This window comes from Rhinolophus ferrumequinum, chromosome 20, assembly GCF_004115265.2.
Source record: "Rhinolophus ferrumequinum isolate MPI-CBG mRhiFer1 chromosome 20, mRhiFer1_v1.p, whole genome shotgun sequence".
In the NCBI taxonomy this organism is placed as follows: Eukaryota; Metazoa; Chordata; class Mammalia; order Chiroptera; family Rhinolophidae; genus Rhinolophus; species Rhinolophus ferrumequinum.
This window is the reverse complement of record NC_046303.1, coordinates 35,194,942-35,215,408: the sequence shown is the minus strand read 5'-3', so window position 1 is coordinate 35,215,408 and position 20,467 is coordinate 35,194,942. Positions and strand designations below refer to the sequence as shown.

The 20,467-nt window shown below is 40.6% G+C and overlaps 1 protein-coding gene across 1 annotated transcript in view; it reads left to right on the top strand.

The window, feature by feature from the left end:
- Positions 1-1,560: 1,560 nt before the first annotated feature.
- The window catches only part of CDK14 (cyclin dependent kinase 14), a 553,564-nt gene continuing 534,657 nt past the window's right edge, over positions 1,561-20,467 (top strand). Inside the window, exons 1-2 of the mRNA XM_033088529.1 lie at positions 1,561-1,815; positions 8,869-8,900. Of these exons, the coding sequence (XP_032944420.1) occupies positions 1,725-1,815; positions 8,869-8,900 (123 nt within the window). The 5' untranslated portion in view covers positions 1,561-1,724. The remainder of the gene's footprint in view (positions 1,816-8,868; positions 8,901-20,467) is intronic.

Below are 20,467 nucleotides of genomic sequence, written 5' to 3'. Positions count from 1 at the left end.
AATTCCCCACCCTCTTGTGCTCCCCACTTGCCTTGACTTCCTGTCTTTTATCAGCTGCAATCTATCAAGACCCTATAATGTGCTCAGTGGGGAGCAGAACCAATCAAAGTGTTCTACCTCACAATTTAAGGAAGGCAGGGGGCTAGTTTTTGTTTCAAGATAAAAATCTATTAACAAAACACAGACTCCCCAAAACTTCCTTTCAACCAAACAGCATTGTCACACGCTCACAAGCTCTTATTACACAGCCAGATGACTCAAGATTACTACATTTCCATTCAAAAGGAGTTTGCTGGCCCCATACCAACACATTCGGGCCCTCCCCGTCTTCCTCCTCTCTCCCCTGGGAGACTGACATTTGGAGCACTCATTTTAGTAGAATGAAGATGACGATGTGTGTTTGCCTCCTGAACTGTTTGTTCTGGGATTTTATAAAGCATCCTTTCTTTCCCCTTTGTAAGGTTCATTTTTTGAGGTGGGGAAGAGGAGGTCAGGATTTTTTTGGCCTCTAAGTCTTCCAATTTAGGAACGTAGTCTAAACATGAGAAATATACTAAAGAGTTCTGTTTGTTATTTACTACTTATTCACAACATAAATCAGCCACATCTACATTCCGTCTGTCGCTCAGTGTGACATGGGGACGAAGGAAACAGAGCACTAGCGTTGTCATGGGGTGCTACAGTTGCAGCTTCTGCTTTCGCTCTCGACTCTCCTAAAACCTTTCCCTTTGCATCTTTCATTTCACAGCTTCCTTGGCAAAATTGAAACAAACAAACAAATAAACAAAGAAAAAGCCAGCGTTAAACCTGAGTGACCCCTTGAGGCCTTTCCAATCCCCCCACCTGGAGACAGCCGTGGCGCCCACCCTCCTTACCCCCAACTCCGCAGTCTTTTCACACGCATTCGTGGCAGGGAGCAAAACCACTCAGATGAGTGATCTAGACTCAGCCCCTTTCCTTTCGGTGGCCTTTCCGTGGCCCGAGACCCGGTCTCCAGTCGCGGCCCGCTCCCAGTGCCGTGGGTTCTCGGCCTCCGCGGGCCCGGGTCCCCGCGCGCGCGGGCGGGGCGGCAGGGCGGAGGGAGGAGCGCGGGGGCGGCCGGAAGGGGGCGCCGCGGGGACGCCAGCGGGGCGGAGAGGCCCGCAGAGGACGCGGGCTCGGAGCGGGGAGCCGAGGTCGCGCCGGGGTCCCGCGCCCGGGGGCCATCGCCAAGGGGGCAGCGGGGTGGCGGCGGCGGCGGCGGGGGTTCCGCGCGGACGCTCTTTCTCCCGAACGCCCCAAACTCGCCGCTGAGAACTTCTCCCCGCCCGCGCCTCGCGCCCACGGCGACCCCCGGCTCCCGCACCTTGTCCCCGGCCCGCCTCCGCCCCGCCTCCAGCCGCGCCGCCCCCACTGCCGGCTGCGCAGCTCTCGGTTACAAAGGAGGGAAAATGAGCCGGGCGGCGGCGGTGCGGCGCGGAGCCAGGCGGGCGGCGGCGATCGCGGCCGCCCCCGGCACCACCTAGGACGCCCCCGCCCGCCCAGCCGCGCGCGGCCCAGGCCCGAGCTGAGCCTGCCGCTCGCCGCTCGCCGCTCGCCTCCCCAGCCCTGCGCGTCGCCTCCCGGCCCGACCAGGAGGAGGAGGGGGCGGAGGCGCCGCCTTCCCCGCGCCGCGCGCTCCCGCTGTTGTCTGCGCTCCGCTCTGGACCAGTTTGGGGAAGTTGCCGCGGCTCTGTGTCGCCCAGATGTGCGACCTCATTGAGCCGCAGCCGGCCGAGAAGATCGGCAAGATGAAGAAGTTGCGCAGAACTTTGTCGGAGAGTTTCAGCCGCATTGGTGAGTGGCGCGCTGCCCGGGGGCACCTGGCACGGCCACCCCCACGCCTGCTCCTTCGGCACCGCGCTGCTGGCACGAGCGATGCAGCGGCGACCCGGGGCTCGCGCGGGGTGCGCTGAGCTGCGCGCGGAGGGTGGAGGGAACAGTGCCCGGGACCTGGGGAAGGGTGACGACGGAAAGGAGAAACGCCCCTTTCCTGCAGGATCTGGGGTTTGACTTGTGGATGGTCTTAAGCCTCCGATTTGGGCTTCCCGTCCTCGGCACTAGCGCTCGGGCTTTCGCGCCCGCGGGGACACAGGAGAGGGGACGCCCCGGCTCCCGCCGCACACCGGCTGTGCGGCCGCGTGGGTCACTTGTTATTTGTTTGCGCGCAGGCTTTGGTGTTGGGTAGTCAGTCAGTAATTTCGTTTTGGAAATTGGTGAAATTTTGAGTTGTGCCTTGGTTTTGTTTAACACATGCAACCTAAAGAGAAGTGGGGCAGATACCTTGGGACCTTACGTTGGGTACTTCGGGTGTTCAGTCCCGAGATCTCTGAATTTTTCCATTGCTGCAGAGAAATGCGCGCTGTGAACTTGTCTGAACATTTAGGAATAAGTCTTCCGAACTTCTTCGGTTTACTAGAGCTCGGGACTATTGTCTTTAAACCAGCCAGCCAACTGACGAACGAATAAAAACCGACCGAGAAATGTCTAGGACATTTAAGAATAAACCCAAGTCACAGACTATATAACAAGGTGACAACAGTATCACGTGCAATGAATGGGCTTGTTAGATTTCTCGGATTGGCAGGTGAAAACCATCTTTAATCTTAAAACAGTGGCTGCTTCCTCTGTCATAACTTTCATTTACACAGGTAGCTGCTTTCAGCAAGACAATCGTGCAAGCACTAAAAATAACCTCTCAGAGTTCCTAAGAAGCCTTCTAGCCTTTGTTTAACTTGTCATCCACGTTAATGAAGGTGTTCGTGGAAATGAAGCATAAGGTGCTTCATTCCTTCCAATACAACCCTGAACTGGATATGAGTATTGGAATCATCCTTCCATCCATTCATTCAAAAAGCATTATATAAGTGCAGAAAAGATGCCAACTTTCTTGACGTCAGAGAAAGCATGGGTCAAAATGTAGATTAGTTTTCTTTATCGTCTTTTTGACTGAAAATTTTGTTTGGGGATAGATACAAAATCTTTCCCAAGATGACTGTCAAGTCATGGTGTGAAACCAATATGTAGTCCTGGTTTTATATAGTACATGTATGGGGTATTGCAGTTTTACTCTTAGGGGTTAGAATGTGTCTCTACATTCAAATGAACTTGGAAGCCAAGATGAGAGAGAGAGAGAGAGAGAGAGAGAGAGAGAGAGAGAGAGAGAGAGAGAGAGAGAGAGAAAAGAAAAGAAAGAGGAGGGGGAGGGAATGAGGGAGGGAGGGAGAGACAGTGAGAGAGAGGTGTTGAGTAGGTGTTCATTATTAAGGAGGATGTTTCAGCCTCCAACCCAAACTGTCACAGAGGTGGTTCTGGAGTCCATTAAGCCTTGTTCTAAAACACATTAACTGTATATTTACTAATGCTAATGACTCTGTTGGAACCCTTCCAGTTTTGTGTTAAATAATTCATTGCAATAGAATCTCAGTAAGAAACCATGGATATTGATGTAAAAAATCCTCATGTTTAAATCAGTGTAAGGTTTTGATCAATAATCAGTAAAATTTGGATTAACTACAAACTTTGGCAAATAGGGTATTATAGCTAATTGGATTTTTCTAGCTTACTGAGATTTAGTGATATGAAATTCCTTTTGATTCCAACTCTTGTTAAAATGTCTTCTAAGATCTAGTAGATTTTACTTCCTCCCTTTCAGGAACAGTACACTGCGGTAAACATAACTGATTATTTCTTGTATTGATGGAGCATCATGATTCTGAATAGGAAATCTCATTCTGGAATCCTGTAAAAGGAGATAAAGAGATTTGAAGTGATTATGATTGAATACCACTCCCAAGACATTTATTAGAAGTAGCATTACAGAAAAATCAATCTTTGTTATCTATATAGTTTCTTGATGTTTTATTTGCAAAATCAAAAAGCAGTGAAATCAATCTGATTGTTTTAGGATTTTTCAGGTGCTGGAAGCTGTTGAATTGAGGCGTTAGTATGGGATTATGTAGTGCATAGATGAAAGGTGTTGTGGGCTGTGTCAGATGGACTAGGGATTTCTGGTGTTGCCACTTGTAGCTGAGTGACCTTGGACAGGTCCCTCAACTTCTGAGCTTCAATTTTTCATGTACAGCTCAGTTTTGTTATTGGCATTAATGAAGTAATATGTATGATGTCCTGTGTGGTATGTAATAAAGACTCAGCAGATGTTATGTTATAATATGTTATCATTTTTCCTGATTGTATCATACTGACATAATTGATCTTTTAGGTGGAAAGGATAATATGTTACTATTTTTAAGGATTGTATCAGACTGACATAATTGCTCTTTTAGGTGGAAAGGATAATATGTTATTATTTTTAGTGATTGTATCAGACTGACATAATTGATCTAGGTGGAAAGCAAGAGAAGTAAGGGAAGAAGTGGCCACTGACTTTACAATATAGCTAATCTGAAAACAGAATAGGTTTTGGAGTTGGGCTGGTCTAGGTTTGAACCCAATTTTCTCTGCTTGCTGTGTGCCTTGGGAAACTAGCAGAATTTCCCTAAATCCCAGAGTTCCTTTTTGTAAATTTTCTTAAGGTTGTTTTGAAGATTAAATCGGATAAAATACATAAAATATCTAGTGGAGTATCTGTCACATGGTAGAAATTGTTACAGGAGGCTGTTATTATTCCTTCCAATTTCTACGTTTATTCCCTATCTTCCTCCTTTCTTCATTGGTACTTCATGATGAGATCAAAGAATAAATTGTTTATTCCTGTTGAATAATCCAACATCTCAACATATTCATTCCCTTTAACCGATCCATGATGGCTTTTGAAATAAACATACTGAGTTTATTTTGCTTTTTCAGTGTGATTCAAAAGTGTAGCTTGTTATACAATAAAATACACAATATCATTGTCTAGCCATAGAAAGTAGTAATCATTCATCTGCAGAAAATGAAGACAATTTTTGGAAGTATGTGATATACAACCAATGTTTATTATTAATAATAATTCTGACTATATAAAAGTGGCAATGCTAATGTTTAATTTATTCATGCATGAAAGATCACACCAGCTTTGTCATTGCTCACCTCAAATACAGCTGATCTGAGATTACTGTATTATAAAGGGTTTAATAAAACACATTGACTTTCAAGCCATAGCACTCTAATTTATGACATCTGCCAGGGAGTGACTATTATACAGCTATGGTTCTTTTATAAGATGGGTGTAATTGAATTTCAAAGTCATCCATTGGTTTCAGTAGTATTTATGGTTTTCTGCCAGATAGTGTCAGTACCTTCACTTATTTAGGAATTACTATAGTTGTCTCACGTGTTTTTTTTTTTTTTTTTTAATTTAGGTTAGCATAAACAAAGACAAATGGGAACTTAATTGTTAAAAACATTTGTATTAAAATCCATTTTCTTTTTTCTTGTTTCTTTTTTGTTTTTGAATGTAGACTAGCAGGAGAAAGGCTTTCTGTAATATCCGGTTTAAGATTAAGGTCAAACTGACGTTTCTTCATACTCATGTGAATGCATTTCTTCACATTTATTTGGATTATCTCCAAAAGGAAGTTTATACTCTGTGACATTTGAGATGAAATCCATGTATACTATTTCTTCAAAAGAGTTTGTGAGAGAACTCAATAAAAGGAAGAGGCTGTGGTTACACTGAATTTTGGAGTTTGTTACATTGTACTGTAAGTGTGTAACTCTAGAGTCCAGTTGTCATTTGATAAGTCCATTCTGTCAGAAAAGAGAAATGTAAGGTTAAAGGTTCAGAAAAAATTTTAACTTGTACTGTGTCCTCTCCCGATGTCGTTTCAAAAAATTTTAATTTGAAAACCATGGAATGGAATTTAAATCGATGATCCTTTCATAAGAGAATATAGTATATGGTTTTCGTATGCCGAAAGTTGAGTATGTCTCAAAATGTAAGATGCTGTCTTTTTGCCATTGAGGTATAAGTCAGAAATTCAAAAAGTAATTATCGAGTACCGCCTCTGTTGTAGATATGTGCTGGCATTCAGATCCAGAGACCACTGTTACCTGTCCTTGTCCTCAAGGGCTTTAAGAGAAGACAGGTCAGTGAATGGGCATTGACAATATGTATAGAGTGACAAATTCTACCATGAAGATTAGCATAATTTGCTATCAGAGAACATAGGAGGGACACCACTTTAGTCTTGGTGAGATTGTGGAAAGCTTTCTAGAGGAAGCAATGTCTGTGCAGAGGACTGAATAGAATATCTGAGTATCTTAAATGGTTTAATGCATACCCCTTTGTTAACCCAGATACATGTAATACCGTGTTTCCCCGAAAATAAGACCTAGGCGGACAATCAGCTCTACTGCGTCTTTTGGAGCAAAAACTAATGTAAGACCCAGTCTTATTTTACTATAATATAAAACTCGGTCTTATCTAATATAAGACTGGGTCTTATATTAATTTTTACTCCAAAAGACGCATTAGAGCTGATTGTCTGAGTAGGTCTAATTTTCGGGGAAACAGGGTAGGCTTGTTATTCCATGATATCCTCAAATTGTTGGTTTGTATTTACATGAATGATTAATGACAATCAGGGAATGTAATCGATAATGAGATGTTGTGTGCTTGTTTAGGTCAGAGTTTATTCATCAGTGACCTGCTAAGTATTTGGTGATGACACCTATGATTGGCCTTTGTTGTTATTATTAACTCTGTTTAGGGCAAGGATTCAATATTTAGAAGAAACTGGAAGGTGTTAGCAATGAAGGGCTTAAATGAAGTGATAGACTAATTGGTCTTAAAATGTTCTCCTCCGTTATATCCTGGCCTTGAGAATCTGCCCTCCTGCTCCTTATATTTTAAATAAAACACTGCAATTAATTTCTCCTTTTCTTTCTACCTATAGACCCCACCCCTTTATCCAGAATGTTGGGGAAATTGGTAGGGGGCAAAAAGGAAATAAATAGTCCAGTCTGGGTGTTGAAGACATTCTAGTTTTCTGCTTTCTTCATTTTTTAACTTGAGGGTCTTCATTCCTTATTTGCAATTCTCTAAGTGATAGTATCAGCTGGAGTTCTTACTGGATGCTTTGTTTAAGAAGAAATGTGGCTGAATTTCCAGAACTTTTATCATGTCCAAAGTAAATATATTTAAAAGTGTGTGCTGTGAATTATAAGCTTGCTGCTGTTTGCATCTTCCATGGCAGCCCCATAATGTGTTTTCAATTAATTTTTGTTAAATGTGCTAGGTATGAGGCTGTACAATAATTGACTTTGTTTTTCAAATCAATGAGGTAACCATTTCTTATGCCAAAAAATTGTGTTTTTTAGATGGACCAACTTGTCAGTATTTACATATGTCATTAATATTTTATAACAGAATCACTAGTCAAGTATGTTAATTAAATAATGTGCCATGGGTTGAAGGAGTGAGGGGTTTAATCTAGTAATATTGTCGACTGGTATTTAAAGAAAGCGTCCTAGAGGAGAAGTTTCACATTCTAAGTTAAAATGTAACCATTAAGGACTAACCCTAACCATTAAGAACATCTAGGATCTCATATCTTTCTATCAAAATAGGTTATTTTAAATTTAATGCAAGTTTAGTCAAATACATAATAAAATATGTGTAATTGAATGTGAGATAAGCCATTTGACACAGGGACTAAGGACTGTTTTTTAATTTTCCATTCAGAAGAAATTATTCTCTAATAAAGGAAATAGAGAAATCTCTTACAGATCAGTTTCTTAGGCAAAAGGGAAAGATTAAGAATTAAACTTTCAGAAGTATTTTATCTTCCTCAACCTGCCCTCGTCCCCCTTAACTCAAGACCACAACCCCATACTTCTTGATGTTTTAAAAAGACAAAGTTATAGTGTGAAACAGAAAAAATAACTTTTTCAAGATTGCTGACTATATAATGTAAATTTTGATATGATAACTTCAGTTTAGACACATGGCTTCTCTCAGAATAATTTGCTTTCCATTGCTTTTGTCAGAACATAGCTTTCTAAGTAGGAGCTACCCAAGTGCTTGTATCTGGAATAGAACTATCAGGTATAGACCAGTAAATACCTATGCAGAATTCCACCCATTTGAAACATTTCTCCAACTAGTGGTTGCAGCTAAATTGGCTACTTTGTACATTTACCTTAATATGAAACATTCTAAGTAATTGTGGGATTTAAGGAACTCCGCGTTTGCCAACTATGTATGAAATATTTCTCATTCTCTTTAGAGTAATAAAATTCTAGTTCTGACGCCATGTATATTTAAAATAAATTTCAGGTATTCGCTAGTTACTATAAAATATTCTGAATGTATTCTTTCCTTTGGTGATACTTTGTTATAAAGTTTATTATGTTGAAATGTTTGAATTATGTTTCTGTACCGCCTATTTTACATGCTTGGTCTTTCATCACTATACTTAAACTTTTCTCAGCAGGAAAATGTCATTCAGGGCTCTGTGTAGAGTGAGTGTCATCTTAACAATTGGTGTGGGAGGTCCATACACCATGCATAATGACATATGCTCAAAACCCAGAAGTTTAAGGGGAAATTTCTTTAAGATTACTTTTTGATTCTTTCATCCTTTCATTAAAACATTTTCCTACTAAAGAAGAGATAAGGGAAAGATATGCATACTTCTTTTCCATACTTGGGAGGACAGTAGCATTTACATATTTATGAGAGTGCTTCACAAAGATGCATGCTGTGCAATTCTCTCTCTTATTTGCAGTTTTCCTGTTTGTATCATAACATTGTTATTCAGGTTGGGGTACAGTTTTACTTTCTGAAATGAAAACACCATACTGCTTTGGGTTTTTTTTTTTTTTCTGCTTTCTAGATCTTAGATATTTTGTCTCTTTGTGATGTTTCACAATAACTGTTTCCTTTCCCTTTTTATTTTATAGCTTTGAAGAAAGATGACACCACCTTTGATGAGGTAGGTTAAATTTCTTTATCTAATGTTAGATGTATTTAATTACTGCCAGGTAAAGTCAATAGGTGCCAACTTTGCACTTAGAAACAGAAAAAAATAATGCCTTAAAAAAAAGAAGTGACATCTCTTTAGTTACAATATATTGTCTTCCAATTTAAAATAATCATTCAAATGAATTTTGGTAGCAATCAACATAAATATATCTTTTTAAATTGACAAACAAAAGACACCACAGGCTTTTGTGTTGTTGCCCTCTTGATGGTGGCAGTGCTGGCACAACCCAACGTGATGGGGGTGCTCAGGGCTGGTCTGGAACTGTTGGTAAGTTGGGCACCATGACTTCCTTGCAGCCCCTCTCTGAATCAGGTCGTGATGCGATGTTGACGCCACATATTGTCTGTCAGACTCCCAAAGGAGGAGCTGACTTTTCCCGTTCTAGTTTTCCTATTCTTTGTGTATCAGACAGATCTGTCTTTATCTACTTGTTACAAAGTAGCAGAAAAGCCTGTTCAAGTAAGGCAGAGGGGTTATATGTAATTAATAGCATTCTGAATGTGATTTTTCAATTGTACTCTTTCCAGAGTTTTTTGGTGCATCAGTAGGAATCACCAGAGAAATAATATGTTTACGAAATGTTCTCAAGAGTGCTATAGAGTGGCGCTTCATTGTCGCCATCCAAAGCCACAGTAGTTAATCTGTGTTGTAAACTGGGCCATGTGTATATGTGTATCTCATGTTTATACTATGTGAATACAGATGTATCTATACTAGGTGCTTATCCTGCAACCTAATGAAAGCATAGATTAGTTTGGTGTGGCTGTTTGGTTTAACAGATTCCATGAAGTATGCTACCTGTTCTCCCTCGGCTGTAGTGCTTCAGAGAGGAAAGGACATTTGTGCTCATGAAAAGTCCCCTTGGCTATGTGGCTCGCTGTGCTGCCTGCAGGGCAGGACCACTCAGGGAGAACCTGCTCCAGACTGGGATTTCTGGATGAGGCCAGCATCATTTGCCTCTCACGGTCTGCTGCTTCGTCTGATGCACCTGCTCTTTTTTTTTTTCCGGGCCCAGTTCTGCAAAGCTGTGTGTCCCTGGACTCCAAAGTCACTTCCCCTGCCAGCATTCCTGAAACAGCCTATAAAACTTAGCTATTCTAGGCCTGAAGCAATAGAGAAATCTTCTCTTCCCCATGTGTAGTAGGTAATAATGATGTTCTCTTCTAAACCTGTATTTCTGGAATTACGGCAGTGGTACTGAGATGTTTTTAGGAGAGTATTTTCTTTCTTCTCAAAAGAAATCAGTGGGGGAATATTGAGCACCTTGTCTCTTTTTATTAAGAAAAGTCTCCCCCTAATTAGGGAGGTAATTTAAGGTTACATAAAAAAGAAAAATAAGGAAAAGTAGGAAGAAAAAATCTCCCAAATTCTGTTATCCAGCGGCAACCACTGTTGAAAGGTCTTTTTGTTTTTTTACTCCTGTTAAAAAACAAAAAATACCACAGCCCATATATACCCTTTTTTTATTTTCACCTGTACGTATTTCCCCGTGCTTTTATATTTGACTCCTAATCACCAGTAGGAATGTACAAAACCTCTGTTTGGTTTAAATGTCGTTGTTAATGATTGTATTTTATTCTGTCATGTGGCTGTGACATTAGCTTTCAAAAAACTCTGAGGCTGGAGCCTAGATGAAAGTTAAGGATGTATGAGGTCGGACAATTAAGTTGGCAAACACATCCTAGAAAATGTGCTGAATATCATTGTGGTCACCTTCAAAGCACTCCCCTTGAGAAGCTATGCACCGATGTCAGCACCTAGTCCACCCTTCAAAGCAATTTTGGAACTCTTTTTCTGGAATGGTCATCAGAGCTGTCATCGTATTACCCTCGGTGTCCTGAATGTTATCAATATTTCCTTTATTTTGGGGTAAACAAAGAAGTCATTGGGGGCCAGATCAGGTGAGTAGGGGGGGTATTCCAATACAGTTATTTGTTTACTGGCTAAAAACTCCCTCACAGACAGTGCTGCGTGAGTTGGTGCATTGTCATCATGCAAGAGCCATGAAATGTTGGCGAAAAGTTCAGGTCGTCTAACTTTTTCACGCAGCCTTTTCAGCACTTCCAAATAGTCAACTTGGTTAATTGTTTGTCCAGTTGGTACAAATTCATAACGAATAATCCCTCTGAGATCATAAAAGGATAGCAACATCATTGCAACAAGTTCACGAACTTAATTGTCCGACCACATATAAATCAAACCTGTAATTATCTATCTTCATTACCCTGAAACCTCTGCGCAAAGTCTACAATTTGTAATTTGGGACAGAATTATCCTTAACTCTTACAAAGTGTTTTCCTTCCTCTGTACCACAGAGATTGGTTAAATACCTCAAATCAATAAATCACACAATCCTACACTTGGAAGAGCCATTGAAATGGTCACATGTCCCACTTCATCATTTCATAGATGAAGAAACTGAGGTACAGAGAGGCCAGATAGTTCCCCGTTACTCAGAGGAAGACCCAGGGTCAGGAACCTGGGAGATAGTAGCCGTCAAGTCGTGTAAACAAACCCAAACTCAATCATCCTCTCGAGAGCAATTGACTGACTCTTTCCAAGCCTTTTATAAAATTATTGTGAGGATTAAATAAACGGAGTATACGAAGGTTCTAGAATAGTGATGATCACATAGTAAATGTCTCATGACTGGTTTTATTATTGCCCTTGTCTTCCTGTTCCCTCTCCTCGATGCTGCCCCCATGACATCCACCTCCTGTGGTTGGGAGGGCTACGAAGAGGGTGGGCGGATTTAGTTCAAACTTAAGAATCATGCCTCTGAGGAGCAGTACTCTCAGATATTCCTCTAAAATACCATATAAGGTTTTGTGAGATGATTTGCATATTAATAAAAACTGTGAAAGTTGTCTGAAACCTACCGTGGTTTAGATTTCTTGGGAGGGTGACTGCATGCAGCTTCTTAATCCCTTGGGTGTTTTGCACATGTTAACGTTCAGTCAATATCTGTTGAATATGAGTAAATGCCTGTTGCAGATTAAGGAGAGAGACTGTTTTACTGAGTGTCAGACAATGTGGATTCTCATTTGCCAGTTCCTGGGTATGGGGGCCAGTCATTTAATTTACTCAGGGCTCAGTTTCTCCTTTGTGAAACCAATCAGCTAGACTATGATCTTCAAATTTGTCAGCATCTTTAAATGTAGGATAGAATCTTATATAACAATCAACATAAAATTACAACTTTACCAAGCTCAGAAAAGAGCTTCGGGTCTGTTATATATATATAAACAGAACGTCACTGACTTCTTCTACAAGCATCTTCAGATTATAGTGGTAGAAGTTTTCTTGAACTCATTTTGTGTTCTTCCTCTTGAAGGTGGGGGAATTCTAGTGTGTTGGAATTCAATGAAGATTTGAATCTTGAAACCTGGGGTCTGGGTCAGCTTCTTAGATAGGCATCAAGGTGAGGCACCTTTCTTCTTACTCGGTATTTATGAGCTGGAGGGCTCCTTATCTCAAGGAGCTGGAGTTTAGTTGCTACTCGCTAGTTTATGTGGAGGATTTCTCTAGGATGTGTATAAATGTTTGATTTTGAACAGAGGAGAAAAAGAAATATGGACTTATTTGAAAAAGTATATTTACTTATCGGTTCTTAAATAGGCAGAAATACCATGACTGGTAATTTTCATAAGCAGCCCGGAATTGTATTCAGGAACTGCGTGCTAATGCTTGTTGTAGAGAGAAATGGAGGCACTTGGGAAGTTAACTATTGAGGGCTTCAGAAATTACAATGACAGGCAATTTTGTTAGAATAGAGAATTTTGGCGAAGCCATCATATTTGGAGAGAGGATGCGTTAAGGATGTTCATTTTGCCCTTAATTCATTGTGTATCTGGGCCCCTATTCAAATATGAAGCATTTTATGTGCTGTGGGTTTACACTTTTGATGTGGATAGGCTAGTGATTTGTAAAGGATATCCCAAGTAAAATTTTATTGGTTTTAGTTTGTGCTTTTGTTGTTGTTCCTTACAAAACTTCTTGATCTTTGTAGCCATAGGGTTTGGCATAGTACATGGACAAAAGGAAGGGGCTAAGTAAATAATTGTTGGAGAAACAAATGGTTAAGCCAGATTAAAGGATGAAAGAAGATTGCTCTTTTGTGTCATAATTTTAAGTGGATACAGTGATTTTGGTGACATTGTGATGAGAGCTTCTAGTAAGTGTGAACTTTATATCTGTGATACTAGTGCATCCAGAACTTTCCAGATTTCTTTCTCATCTTTTGGTCCCCAGTAAATGCCCAGGGCAGATCCCCTGAGTGGTCCCATTCTTCTTGGAGCAGCGAACAGTAGCTACATGACTCAAGTAAATTTTTGAATCTTATTTTTTGATTTTATGACTTGTTTAAAATTATCATGATGCCTAAAATATAAAAGGTCAGAAATACGGTTAATCTACCCCAATGTAAAATTGCCACACACAAAACTTTTTGAACTTTGGAAGCAAAGAGTACCAATTAAGTGTAAACATATGTGTTATGGAAAGAGTTGGCAGTGTTTAAAGCCACAGCAATTCATGAATGATTCTTGTGCATAAATTAAAATGGTAAATCGGGTAGTTTTAGTTCTGCTTCCTGCCTCTGTTATTTTAGCTCAGATAAGTTGTCAGCAGCAAGTGTTTGGCTCTTTGGGTAGAAATACAAAAAAATTTAGCAATTGAAATCAACCTTTGAGATGTGAAGAGTTTCATTGGTTTATGATATACAATCCAGATGACTAAGCACTTATTTGTTTAAAAAAAAAAGGGTGGTCATTTATGAGTTTTCTGATTATTCTCTGCTCTGCTCATTTGTTTCATGTTTATGCATCAGAAAGGGCTGCCAACACTTATTTTGGCATCTTCCAGCTATTTATTTTTTTGTACCCTAGGAAAATACGAATCAAGCGTATAAAATATCTTCCGATCTTGACATCTGATCTGTCACTTCTTCAAGTACATTCTTATAGATTAACTTACACTTCCTCTCTGCTTAATGTCATCATTTTGTGAGATGGACGGGGGCAGTGTACATGGGTCTCAGCTTCTAGTCCACGTCCTTCTTTGTTATTTTGTGTAAAGATGTAACTAATACCTGCTGTAAATGTGGCAGTGACTTTTGTGAGAATGCGAGTCGAGCGGTTAGGTACAAATACGGTTTGGGGGTACTCCTGTTCATTCCTTTCCACACACTGGGGGTGGTAGAAGCTGTTGCAGCCTTTTCTCATCCTGACCACCATCATCATCGTCGCCATCGTCAGATCGCCATCACAGGAGGCGTCCACATCTATACGAATGACGTATATGCCGTATATGCCGTATACAAGGGTCTAGCTTTAGACTTCCCTGACTTCCTCATCTAAGATATTAAACCCCAGCAACGGTCTTTCCTTCCCAGCTCTCTCACGCCTGCTGCACTCCTTCTGCCTCTTCTTCGCTGGCTCCCGGTTTCCCGATGACCCGTCCTCTGCCTGCTCTAGCCCATCCTGCCAGCCCCTCACCCAGCCCCCTCCTCTGTTCTCTCCTGGTGCATCGCTCCTGTGCCAGGATGCTCATGGCCTTACCCCTTTGTACTTCGCTTGTAATCTCCTCTGCCAGCCCTTGATTTTAACCTGGCATCTTTTCCTCTCATCCACTGGCTGCCAAGAGCTGCTTGAGGAAATCACTCTATAAATAAATTTATCGTCTCCGGCCTTAGCTGGAACCTAAGGCAACTGTGCACAGTCCTGTACTGTGTGGCTGGCCTGTTTTCTGCCGAAACCTTTCCACTCCCCTCAGACCTTCGAGTTTCCTTCCTCAGCCCTCCTCCTTTTAGTAGATGACTTTCTCTCTGTATCAGTTTGCTAGGGTTGCCATAGAAAATTACTACAAACTGAACAACGGAAATTGACTGTCTCAGTTCCTTTGAGGGCTGTGAAGGAAGGCTCTCTTCTGGGCCTCTTTCCTTAGCTTGTAGAGGGCCGTCTTCTTTCTGCACGTCTTTACATCGTCTTTCCTCAATGAGTGTCTGTGTATCCAAAATTTCCCCTTTCTATAAGGACATCAGTCATATTGAATTAGGAGCCCACCCTACTCCAGGGTGATCTCCTCTTAATTTAACTAATTATATCTGCAACAACCTTGTTTCTAAAGAAGATCACATTTGGAGGCACTGGGGGTGAAGACGTCTACGTAGAAATTTTTGGTGGACACTGTTGGACTAGTGCGCCCACTGCCTTCCTACTGTCAGGAGTCGGCACCCTGCCCACACACGCACCTCGGTTTGCTCCAGTTTTACTCCCCTTGCCTCTCCCCCTCCCCCTCAGAGGTGGGTCCTCTCTCCTATTTCAGGGGAGACCTCCTCCTGTCCTCTGGATTCCTTTCCCTCCTTTCCATACCAGAAACTGGCGTCATTGATTCTGTCTTATCTGCATTTCCTGTCTCTTCCTTTTTATAGGTATTTCCCCGTGGGCTCTGAGCATCGTTAAATCTTCCCCCATCTCTTTTCGTCACAACCGAACCCTCTGTGGTCATGTTTTTATGTTCTCCTCTAGTGGTTTGTGTATCCCTTGCTTTTGGCCACTCCGTCATTATACTCACGTCTGTGTGGCTGACTCAGCTTTCTGTCCTGAGCTCCACTCCTAGGGAACCAGCTGCCCATTTAGACGTTTCTGCCTCTGCATCTCCTAGTCACCTCAATCTCAGCACTTACAAAACATGACTAATGCATATATTTCATAAACCTGTACCTATTCTCTTTCCTGTCTCAGTGACTGGCTTTAACAGCCACATGACTTTCCAAGGCAGAAACCTGGCAGCATCCTACACTTCCCTCCAAGCCCCCATCCAGACATTGGCTCGGCTCTTGTGCCCTCCTGCCATCTCCATCCCACTGCGGAGGTGCATGTTCAGCCTCATCCTGTCTTGCCAGGACTTGAGGTAGTCTGGTCTCACTGGCCTCCCTGCTTGTCTCCTGTTCCAACACAATGACAGCTCGGAAATACAAATCATGCTCTTCTCCTGCTTAATCCTTTAAAAGCTCCCTGTCAGCTGCACGTTCAAGTCCAAACTCCTAGCTTGGCTTTCAAGGCCATTCACGATCTTTTTGTCTACCTTTCCACCCTTATCAAACAGTCATCTCTTATTTTAATGTCTTCATTGTCATTCCCCCTGCCATGGCCTTATTTCAGGACTTTGTCACTTTTACCTGTTTTATCCCAGTAACCTCTTAATTGATCTCACTGTTCCATTTCTCACTCCTCCACTCCCACCTTCCCCACACTTCTTTCTTGTCATAATTCCCTTCAATTCAAAGATGTATATATCAAGTATTTATTGATGTCTGTTTTATGTGAGGCTCTGGATATGCTCTGAACCCAACTCTCAAACCAGTCATTCTCACAGAATTTAATCCTACTGGCCTTTGCAGGTTGGCCAGCTTCTGTCACCTTGCAGTATTGAGCTTGGGCACAGATTCAATCGCACTCTTTACAGTAAGATTTTACATTACTTTACATCCTATTTATTTTCACCATGGTCATGTCTGCCAGTCCTGCCTGATATGAACCTATTGCATGCCAGATGTCTAGAAATGTCCAGACTGTTCTCTGATTATGCCAGTAATTCACTAAGCATTAGGTTTCAGCTTCAACATTTTGGATGCATAACTGAAAAAGAACGTTACTTCCTTCTCAATTCTCTCATTGGAAATGTAGTGGAAATTTTCAGATGCTTGAAATTTTCTGTGCTTCAGTTTTTCCTTTCTATAAATGTTTGATCTCGTTTGCCATCTCCCTAATTATGGTGGTCATAATTACCATCATTATGTCTAGTCCCAGACAGTGGCCAGCATGTCTGGGTAAAGATTCGGAGGGCAAGTTGATGTCCCCAAATGCAAAATGTATGACATTTGGGAGAATTAGTCACTTTCATATTCTTAATTCCCCAAAGACGGAATGTTACGGACTGACGTGGAGGGCATGAGTAGCGAGTGTCCTGTTTCTCCTCCAGAGCACTGTGCCTCCTGATGGACAGGCCCATTAGCCTATAGGAAGTTTCCCTGGAAGGGTAGTTGGTGTGCCCTTTGGGGTAGTGCTTTGATGTGTATGTTTGAATTCCTTTGCAGAAAGCTGACCTTTGGTGTAAGAAGTCTCTTCAGACAGCCTAGGTACTTAACGATTTTCTTCAGCAAGTACAAAATGGGCTCAGCTACCCATTTTCCTTCGACTGATATTTGAGCCACTCATTTATAATCTACAAATCCTTAAACTGCTTGGTTGTGTTTGAGATGGCCCTTATTCTAAGAGCCATATGATAATTGAAGTCAGCTAAGCGGGTGGGAGGGGTGGGGTTCACGATTTTTTTTTTTTTTTGGTAAGATCAAAGAAGTGTCATTCTTTTTTTATGGTCAAAAGATTTTCTTTCTTTTTAAATTAAATTTGTTGGGATAACATTGGTTAATAACATTGTATCAATTTCAGGTGTGCAACTATAATATGACATCTGTATACTCTATTGTGTGCTCACTACCATGTTTCCCCAAAAATAAGACCTAGCCGGACAATCAGCTCTAATGCGTCTTTTGGAGCAAAAATTAATATAAGACCTGGTCTTATATTATATTATATAAGATCGGGTAGTATATTAGATTAAATTATATTATGTTATATTATATTATATTGACCCGGTATTATATTATATTATATTATACCCAGTCTTATATAATATTAATTTTTGCTCTAAAAGATGCATTAGAGCTGATTGTCCAGCTAGGTCTTATATTCGGGGAAACACGGTAGGTCAGGGTGTTTGAAGACTGGAATTGTGGTCTGTGTTTGATCTGGAGTGTGCTGTCACTGTGACAGACTTACCTTTCTAAATCATCCTCTGAGGGATACATTCATTAAACATTTTTATAGTCTAAAACACACTTAACTCTTCTTATTCTTTATGTCATAAAATTTACGGAAGGCACAATTACAAAAAATTGGAAACCGGCAAGTCGCTCTCAATTTTGCAAGCTTGAGTTCTCCAGGGTACATCAGTGTCAGGTTTCTTGAAAGAGCTCTTTCAGCATGTAAAGGCAGTAATTGAAGGAATACTCCATTTTTCCTTCTGAAGATATTTTATTTTCAATATGTAAAGTTGATTCTGGTTATTCTTTCAATTTGTTTTTTAGTTTTTAAATTTTCTTTTCTTTCATTTTTTTTGCCTGTTTTCCTTCCTCTTCCCTTCCCTCCCCTCCCCTTTCCTCCTTTCTCCTCCCCTCCACTACTCCCCTTTCCCTTCCCTTCCCTCTGTTTCCTTCCTTCCTCCCTCCCTCTCTGCCTCTCTGCCTCCCTCCTCCCCACCCTCCCTTTGTCCCTTCCTCTCCCCTTTTCCCTCCCTTCTTCCCTTTTCTTTGTTTAAGCATGTGAACCTGGAGATTTTCTTAAAATTTTTGTTTATCACAATATATGGCAGTACTTTTTAGTACAGTATCTTACAGTGCAACATGTGCTTAATTTTTTACTAATGAGATTAATTGTTTTTATGTGTAAGTCTTTTTTCATGTGTAAATCTTTTAACTCTTTCGCTGCATTAATTGATTTCAAGTTTTCCAAAATGTGTCAGAAATCCACAAAAAACAAAAAGTTGATATTTTGACTATTTTATGTGTGTGCTAATAACAATTTGAGCTGCTTTGTATATAAATGACATTTTTATGTATAAAAATTTTGGATATAATCATTCAGATGTAAACGAACATCATGGCAAAACGAACATCGTGGTTATTAAAATAGCTGCTTATTAACTTCTATGACATTAAAACTTATGTGCATGGGTAAGGAATGTGTGGAAAAAAAATTTTAGGCTCTTATGACCAGTTAAAATAAAGTAGAAAAAATTATTTCAACATGTAGTTGTACGTATAGTCAGCCAAAGTTGTATCAGGTAGATTATATATTTGGTTTTTCACTGATATACTTTTTTCCAGGCTGGTAAGTCAGTCTTGTAAGTGTTAAGAGAGACTTGAAGTTGGACAGAGATCCCAGGGAGTCTTAGAGTCACTAATTCCATGTGCTTGTGTTTTCTCAATCTGTGGGTACCCTCATGTGAGATGTCTGTAAAGTGTGATTCTAGAAGGTGTCTTCACGTTCAGTGTTTGGGAGTTACCATTCCAGTCTAGCTGACCTCAAACACGTTGTTCTAACCTTGTTCTGATCAGCTGAAATATTGAAGTATTCAAATAATGAAAAAAATGTACAGTAGATTGATGTCAATCTCTCGATCATGTTTTGATGTATTTTCTTGAGTTGGAAAGAAAAGGGCTGCGTTGCAGTTAGAGTATCAGGAATTTGGCTTGTGCCAGTTTGTCCATGTGGAATGTACCAAGTATGAAATTATCACCATGACGTACATCGTGGTGGAAACAAACTGAAATATGTTCTTCTAGTCTGTTCCTTGCCTTAAGGCTGGGCTATGACTGTAACTTAGTTACCTGAGTGCATTATTTGTTCTGTTTTAAAGGATTTTCAAAAAGAGCACCAGCTTTATGAAACAGTGATAGGCCTGGAAGGTGAGAGTTTTCCAAGCATCCCCTGAAGGTTTTGGTGTAGGCTTCCCCACTTCCCCTAACCTAAAAATCACACCTCGAGAACACTGCTGCTGCAGTTAGGCCAGGGTTATTTTGTGAGAGTCTGTCATATCCCACAAGTGTGTTCGGATGATAAAAATGATGGAGGGTGACTCTTCTAAAATATCTGTTACTGAACTACTGGAAAGGAGTTAAAGATGGATATTGGTACAGTCACATGCAGTCTGAATTTTTCCGAATAGTTCTTGATTTCAGATCATGCATCCTGATTTTTGGTTCAGAAAATATATTCCTAATTCTACAATTGTGTATTTCTTAATATCACACTAATTTTCCAGATATTTTAGCCAAAAGAAAAACTAAGACAGTGATAACGAAATTTTAAACAAAGGAAGGGCTAAGTAGACATTATTCTACAACAGATAAAAATGAAGAAGGATAACTTAACGGTTATTTTTTCAATTTTAATGAAAATTGTATTAATTAAAAATTATAGATAAGGAAGAGATAAGATTGAGATAAAATTGTGTGTTAGTAATCGTCATTCAAGGCATGAATTACAGCTCATTTTGAGTTATGGGTGCTCATTTGTTTTCTTGAAATCTTCAGCTACATAGCTCTTTCATATCGTCTTAAGTGAATATGATGGAGCAAGATTCTGCGGTACTTGCTTTTCTTCTCTTAAAAGGCAGACTATTTAATTTTATAAGTGAGCATCCTTGGGTCATTAGATATTGGGGTTCAGGTGTGCAAAATGCTTGGTAACATATGGCCTGTCCCCGGATGCCCTAATTGAGCTCAGAACTTTCCCCAAGAGGTTTGCATTATTTTACCTAAATGATGTGTTACATATGCAACAAAAAGGTGCTTTAGTCATAAAAGGAAAATATAAATAAATATATACTTTGCAAGATGTACTGGTCTGCTTTACATTAATTTTTCCACAGTGATTGGAAGATAAAAATCT